The sequence below is a fragment of the Salmo salar genome, chromosome ssa09 (assembly GCF_905237065.1).
Source record: "Salmo salar chromosome ssa09, Ssal_v3.1, whole genome shotgun sequence".
Lineage (NCBI taxonomy): Eukaryota > Metazoa > Chordata > Actinopteri > Salmoniformes > Salmonidae > Salmo > Salmo salar.
In genome coordinates, this window is record NC_059450.1 from 83559087 (window position 1) to 83567160 (window position 8074).

At 37.4% G+C, this 8074-nt stretch overlaps 1 protein-coding gene across 9 annotated transcripts in view; it reads left to right on the plus strand.

Annotated features, from left to right (window-relative positions):
* mbnl3 (muscleblind-like splicing regulator 3) overlaps positions 1 to 7597 on the plus strand; it is a 74776-nt gene extending 67179 nt beyond the window's left edge. For 4 of the 9 annotated variants that reach the window (XM_045724109.1, XM_014212973.2, XM_014212976.2 and 1 more), the window contains one exon: positions 344 to 7597. In XM_045724109.1, the coding sequence (XP_045580065.1) occupies positions 344 to 361 (18 nt within the window). In that variant the 3' untranslated portion in view covers positions 362 to 7597. Of the gene's footprint in view, positions 1 to 340 lie in introns of all 9 variants that reach the window. The other 5 variants (XM_045724106.1, XM_045724107.1, XM_014212980.2 and 2 more) reach the window with 2 other exon arrangements.
* Positions 7598 to 8074: the final 477 nt, after the last annotated feature.

Consider the following 8074-nt stretch of genomic DNA (forward strand, 5'->3'; position numbering starts at 1 on the left):
GGGTTCTATTGGATAAGTAACTTTCCAACCATGTGATAGCAGGTGATGTAAAGCCATTTTTTATAATAACAAATTATGATCAATAACATTCAAGGCTGCACTGAAATCTAACAATAAAGCTCCAACTATCAAATTATTATCAATTTATTTTAGCCAATCATCATTCATCTGAATCAGTGCAGTGCAAGTTGATGCATTACAATACTGTACTACTATTGGTGAAATGAAATGATCCCTCTCTCCAGTTGTTTTCTAGGTTTCATTTCTCCTTTTCCCCTCTCTTCTCTCTCCCTTTCTCTCTCCTCTCGCTCTCTCTCCCATTTTCTCTCATCTCCTCCAGTAGACCCTTCAGAGGTTCTGAGTGCCGACCCAGTGGACCTTCAGTGCGTCCCCATGGAAGCCCACTTCTGCCCTCTCCCCAAACTCCTGATGGCTGCTCCGGTGGCGCTGAACCCAGTAACCCTCCCGTGAAACCCCAGTTAAAGCACCCGACAACACCATCAAACCCTTAGTCATCCCCAACCAACCAACCCTGCCCCAAAAACACCACAGTCAACTATTTGAATGCAACAAACATGTGCCTAACCTACAGTGCACCCCAAGTGAGAGGTAGTGTTATCCTCATTTAGGAGGTATTCACATAATAAAAAAGTTGACAAGGTTTTATTGACATTTATCACAGGCAATACTAAAGCTTGGACCCATTACTGTTGATGTAAAGCCAGCCCAGACTGATGCACATTGACTTGAAGGAGCTGACTGAAGGAGAGGCTCCCCAGTTCTTACAGCCATACACACCCACACCTTTAACACACAAACACACATACACACTAAAAACAGCAAATCCTCTTGGAGACTAAGCTGAGGATATGAGGCGTAAGGTCGTATAATCTTACACAGCTGACGGTTCCCCCAAAGTCAGACAGTCTGGAAAGAAAATTAGTGAAAAGTCAGACAAGAAGAAAGAAGTAGTCTGCAGAGGTTGGATCATTCTTGAAGTAGTCTGCAGAGGTTGGATCATTCTAGAAGTAGTCTGAAGAGGTTGGATCATTCTAGAAGTAGTCTGCAGAGGTTGGATCATTCTAGAAGTAGTCTGCAGAGGTTGGATCATTCTAGAAGTAGTCTGCAGAGGTTGGATCCTGTAGATCATTCTAGAATGCAATGTCGTTTTCGTCATCTTTTCTTTTTCACTTCAAAGAAATGTGTTGCGTCTCATTTAATGTTTACAGTACGTTTCAAGACGGCTGAAGCTTAAAAGCAGTGTGTTATTATGTGAGCCATTCCCTTAGTTCAGAGAGGCTAAGCTCCTATGGTCCAATTCAAAAATCTCACCCAAGGTCTCATATCTGATGTTTCTCCATGTTCATTTGTCTGTGCCTTTTGAGTTCCCAGCTATGTAGGAGATTTGATGTCTTATCTCAAAACAACTGAAGTCAATGACTTAAGACCCAAATAGCCTTGATCTCAGACAAAGAATAGAGAAGTGTTTCTATTGACACACAAGGCTATAGCTCCTCCTGTGTATATATTGCCTGTCGAAAGGTCTCTGTTCAGGAGGCCTAGGTCCTGTGACAAGCTCTCTTCATGAGATTATTTTTGGGTCGTTACACGAATAGAGTGCCTTTCAATTGAACTGTTAGATCACGTACATCGATGCTCTAACTAGTCTCGTCAATCCCAGACCTAGGGCAACAGCACTGGGAATCATGAAAAAGGAAATTGTCCTCTTCAGACAGACCAGTCACAAGTTTGGGTAGGCGGGGCTTAGAATGCAGGCAGGAATTGTGAAAAACTCTTACCATGGCCTGTACAGCCAGACATGCCAGAACTTCGCAATTTGAAACCAAAGTTTGCAGGCAAAACCTTTGAAATGGTTTTAGTGAAGGTAGTTGATGCAAACTAGCCACTTGTGAAATACACTCATTAAAATAACCTCTGTGAGCTCCAACTTGTTAGCTACTATTTTGGGCAACAAGCGAATAAGGCAGTGACGTAAGAAAGAAGGATATCCCAACTCCACCTTTTACTCTGTCAAACTGACGTTGTTTTAGTACAGAAGTGTATGCTGGAACATTGGTGCGTTGTGGGAGGCAACCCATCTGTCTAGAGAGACTATGCTCTAACTTAACAAAACCATTTTCATTCAAATAAGTTATTTGTTTTCTCTGAAAATCCACATTTTGCCATGTCCCATGTCTTGTTTGTCCAACTTCTAAGAAGATTTGAACTCACTTAACCCCAAGTTTTTCAGATGTTTTCACTGTCATTTCTGAAGATGTTTTACTTATTTAATGTGATTTCCATTCTGACATCGTTGAACGTCATTGCACGCATGATAGAACAGCAATGTACTGCTATTGTTTTTTACCACGATGCTGGATGCTATTCTCCTCCGCTTAATCAACAAAACCAAAACAATATCACCTTTGCTCGGGCCGAAGAATGGCGCTGTTATTCCCTTATGCGGATTTCAGCTTTAAACCTCTTGAGATGGGAAAACATGTTTGTTATGAATTTTAACATGTGCTCCTCATGACAGAATGTTACAATTAAGTGAAATTGTTATTTTTGACAAAATTACACTACCCAAAAGGTAATCTATTCGTGGAAGGACACATTATTGAAACCAAAAATGAAATTCAATGGCGAAATCTGAAATAATACTTAATTATTTCTTGAACTTTCTGGAACCAAGGGGAGTTGCTTTGCTTGTCTGAAAGGTCTAGCATGCTTACCTGTGTGCCAATGATTCTATAATGGAGGTTTGTCTGTGCCAATCATTGGTGTATACTGTATCCTAAATAGAATTCCCTTAGTGTTATCAGATTGATATCTGAGTGGATGTTTCCCCTTCAATGAGCCGTCCCTTTCTCTGTCAGACGTCAACTGATATTTGCAGATCATTTTGGGGTCAATCTCCTGCATTCATAATAGTATGTTTGAGTAAGTGGTATACATTTTTCTATATATTGTGTTAAGAATATTTTAATGGAATGGATTTGACAAAAGAAATGTGGTTCTGCAGGGAGTATATTGAGTAAGCTTGAAATTGTTCCGTCTGCAAATCATGTATTTGATCATCGTCACTGTGTCCTTACTTTCAATCATCAGCAGACTTGAAATGCTACAAATATAGTGACCTGGTGGAACAGTACCGACCTAAGTAGAGGAAATAGAAGGAGATAGTGAGAGACTGAAAGAGAAACGGATCAGTTCTGGAGTCGAGTATTTGGTCTTAAAATGGTATCCAGAATTATTACAAAATGGAGCAGAATTGCTATGAAAATGGAGAGAGACAATACATTAGCTGATATGTTTAGGTGAGTTTTAATGTGCCTCTCACTCGTTTTCAAGTCTTCTGAAACCAACCACTGTCCATACACTGTAATAACTGACTTTTCAGTCTTTTCAAAACAGATGATCCGTTGACTAGCACTGCCTGTCTGGCGCCATAGATCTGTCGTGTCTCTGTAGTTTCTGCTTTGTAACAGCTGTGCTGTCTCGTCTTTTGATGAGATAAAAAAAAAGTAATCAGACTGAGTGGGTGGCGTGTTTAAATGTTTTAATTAATGACTAGACACTGAATTACTAAGTTGGACATGTGGAAATGTTGAGACGTTTTCCACATCTGGGGGGAAATGGATATTGACAGGAAGCTATTCATGTTTAAGTCATGTCATTTACGTGGTGAATGTATCTAATAGCGCAAAAACTCGAGCGGCATGTTGAAATGTAATGATTCACTATATAGGCTATTTCTATTAAGAGGTCAAATGCAAACCACGTTAAGACAACATACTGTGTTAAGAAATGTTTTAAGTATGTGTGTGTATTCTTATATAGGTTTATGTTTAAATGTTTGTGAGTGTGATGAGTACTTTCAGAAATATCTTTGGACAAGTGTGGTCCCTGCATTTTCCCCCTTTCTTTGAAGCATTCAGATGCATATTAGAAATGGTCCTCTCTTAATCAATGAAATTGATATTACAATGTCTAGACATATTCATTTTGTCTAAATTGTATAGCTTTGAAGGACTTGCATTGCCCAGCCAAGATGAAAATCTATCTTCTCTCTCTCCCCCCCTCTCTGTCACATCATTATGCCTTCTCCAACTACTATCTAGCTGGAAATAACAAAATACTTGATTCAAGAAAAAGAAAATGTGCCTCGTGGGGGGGGCGTTAGCATTTTAAGTAAACTTACATGTTTAAGAGGTGTGTTTTCCTTGTACAAGAACATAGTTAGCTAGAGTAATTGTAGTGTTGTTGGTACAAATATATTATTCTTTCTTTCTTTCTTCATCCTTTACCATTATGTTCCAAAGTTTCTCCCTCTCTTAATGGTACTTCATCGAATTTCCGTCACATTTTTTGTCTTAATTCCTAAATTACAATATCAAAGATGTGACTATTTATGGACAGAACTGTTAGTGGTATTTTCACCCATTTAGAAATGTTTTTGTTTATTCGACATAAAAAAATAGTCATAGCATGAAAATAAGATAATCTTCATTGATACTTAATTAATAGTTTGTGTAGTTTCCATTTAAGAAAAACTAAAAATAGAAATTATATAAAAAAATATATACATTTGTATCTATACAATGATAGATTCATTGTTACTTATTAATAGTAAGTTGTTGTTGTTGCTGTGGCAACAGAACGACAACATGGCTACCTTTGTCAATCTTAATTGTGAATTTTTTCACATATGAATTGAAATAATGTACAACATTAACTTATTCAGAAAGGGAATGTCTAGTTAGATTGTCTTGGATTGCAAGATGATTTAATATTTTGTAAGAAAAAGTCAAGTTAAATCCTTAATGTCCAAAGGTCCTCTGGGGAGATCAGGTGGTTTGTTTGTTTATCTTTTGGGTTTGATTCGTTTTTATTTCTGTATTTAGTTTTTTTGGAGAGTAAGAACGCATCTCAGCTTTTAAAGTGATCACCTTAAATACCAGGAGGGTAAAGAGACTTTGGGACTGGATACAAGATTGAAATAATTCTGCTAAATTGAGTCATTATAGACTTATGACCTGATTTGATTTGCTGTTTTTGATCACCACATTACATTGGAGTTGAACTGGCCCATACATGCTGTACAGAATTTGCTATGCGTCGTCTCTATGCATTGTATTGCCAACAATTTTCACCTAGGCTCATAGGCTTATACTATAGGCCTTCTGTCCACCTGGACAGGAAGTGCTGATGTCACCGAGCTCTTGGATTGGTCCTCAGTATGAAGTCTCTTTCCCCCTGTGGCCTGCCCAGCTGTGCTGGGAGATGTCGATGCTCGCTGGCGCTTTAGGGGATTCAACCAGTGTACGAATGTGTGATATTCACCTCGTTTGCACTTATGTACATAAGTAAGTCAAAATATTCTGAATTTATTTTGAATAAATATAGAGAAAAGAACTGATAAAAAAATCTAATTTACTGTATTGTTAAGAAATACAGATAAACAATTATCATTTTAATACAGTGTAACAAAAGAGAGTTGTTTTTGAGGGATGTGTCTTTGGTTTTGTTTTATATGTGCCCTGCTCCTATCAAAACATGATGGTGCCTCGCTGTTAAGAGAAAACAGAATGTGTCAAAAAGAAGCTTTGTAGTTTGCCATACTTTATAGAAGCGCATTTAGAAGTCCAGCTATGTCTGATCCTGAACCAGTTTAGTTATAGAACTATAGTTAGAACTATATGCATATAGTTAGATATTATAGAACTATATGCATATAGTTAGAACTAATAGAACTATATGCATATTACCTTTAGTCAACAAATGAATGATATTTCCATTTCCATCAGGTGTTCTCCTGTTTGATGACAGTGACACAGTAAATCAGAATGGTAGCTTACATAAAACTAGGGTTGCAAAGCTACCGGTAATTTAACGAAGTTACTGGAATCTTCTGTATTTTTTGGTAATTAATAGCTAATATATGGCAACCTATGATAACTTTGGTCATTTATACTTCAATAACTTTTTTAAAAAGTATTCATATATAGTATTCATTTTGTATACCTGTATCCATATTGTCCATTAGTTTCTAGCAGATATGATTCAAGAGAACATTTATTAAATTAGAATGTAATCAAAAATTGCATTATTTTCAATTAATTCTGCAATGCTTCTAACTATAGACTAAACTGACACCAGTTTAGCTGCAAAACATTTACAACAAAGACATATTGACATAGTCTTGTAAAATAATTAAGTGTGAAAAAATATAGAAAGGATATTTCATGCTGAAACCCTCATATTAAACACCAGTGGTATTCACTAAGTTGATGGTTTATATTTAGAAGAATGTTTTACAGCTTTGCCATTGAATCTAAAAAAAATATTAAAATCATCTTATTTGACATGTGATAAGGCCACACAGAGGGCCAGATATCATTACAGACACTTGTGGTCATCTGAAGTACCCAGAAGGGCCACTAGATGTTTTGTGATAATTTACATTAAATCCTTGAAATTTACCAAATTTCAGGTAGTTTACTGGTAAACTTTGAAATTGTAATGTAATATACCCTTCCTTTGCAACCCTATATAAAACTAGATTGATTTCAAGATCAAACTGTGTTAGGATTTTCTACACTATCAGTCCCATCGTTCTGCATGCAAGTCGTTGTGCAGAAGAACCTGTGAATTTGGTGGTCCACCTGCTGTCTGTCTAGGGAATGACATTCGGATCAGCTGACAGTCGGAAAATAATGGATGTCAGTAGTGCGCAAAAACAGGAAATAATTTGCTATTCATGTGTATTCGGTTTGTGAGAAGGGATTTTTCTTTACTCATTGTCATTATCCAAAAAACAATATATCTGAATTCTCCACAGGATTTTAGTCAGATCTGGATAAAAAAAAAACTGGTTTTACTACAATTACACACACTTGCGAAACAAACATCCCTGACGAAAACTTCTGTTCATGCGAACTTGTACATTTAATGCTCTTCAATTGCTTTGGAAGCCAATCATTTTGTTGCCATGGCACTTGTCCTAGAGGTGGTGGAGGGACTGGGTCTCAGTGGATTGGTCCAAGGCCTTTCCACTGTAAACAGAGGAGAGGACAACTTTCTTGTAGACTGGGGGTAAGACTGGGGGTCAAGGCTCCCAATTTTTTAACAACTGATTCAAAGATCAGTATCATAATGTACATATGTGCGTGTTGATGTGAAAGAAAAAACATACATCTCATTCATGGGAAGTGACTACAGAATTTGTCCCTTTAATTTAAATAACTATTAGTTGCCTGTTTCTGCTTGCTTGGCAAGGCAAAGCCAAGGAGTGAACAAACTTGCACCCAGGTAAAATATTGGGTTTGTTTAAAAGCATTTCCGTTGGAGAGAAGGCTGTCCATTATGCTCCTCTCTCCCCCACTCTAGGACAAAAGTGAAATTGACTGCTTTGATTCCTGGTATGAAAATGCTTCTCTTTCACTTTCTATTTAGCTTGTTGTGCTTGTACGTGCTAGAGAACTGTGCTACATGCCAATTATTTTTGCTATGTATAAATATCTAGATATACATACACGTATGACTTCTGTTATTTTTGTTTTACCTTTTAATAAAGCACTTAAATGGTGATCTATCTTTTTGGTCTGTGTGTATCATTTTTCTTCTTCATTCAGTTACATCTAGACATACTAAAGTTGAGGACCCAACAGTTCATCTGACACAAGACCCAATTCAAACACTTGATTTTTATGTGCATTTCACTTATTTTTTATTTAACCTTTATTTTAGCAGGAGTCAGTCCCATGAGAGATGGCAGGGTGAGAGAGAAAGAGAGAGAAGGGGTAAGGAAGAGAAAGGTCACAGAGAAATTAGAGAGAAGAAAGAGAGGTGTATGGAATAAGGATAAACAGAGGCTGCAGTTGGAATTAATTCAAATGCTTCAAACTTGTATCAAAGGGGCATTGTGCCTAACGGTTGTTTAGGGTGCCAATTAACCAGCAAAGATACAGCATGAATTAGCTTTAGTGGGTGGAGGAGAGTTGAGACAGGTTAGCTGATGTTTTGCCGATGTCGGAGGTATAGCGGCCTTCGACACTGAACCATCAGATCC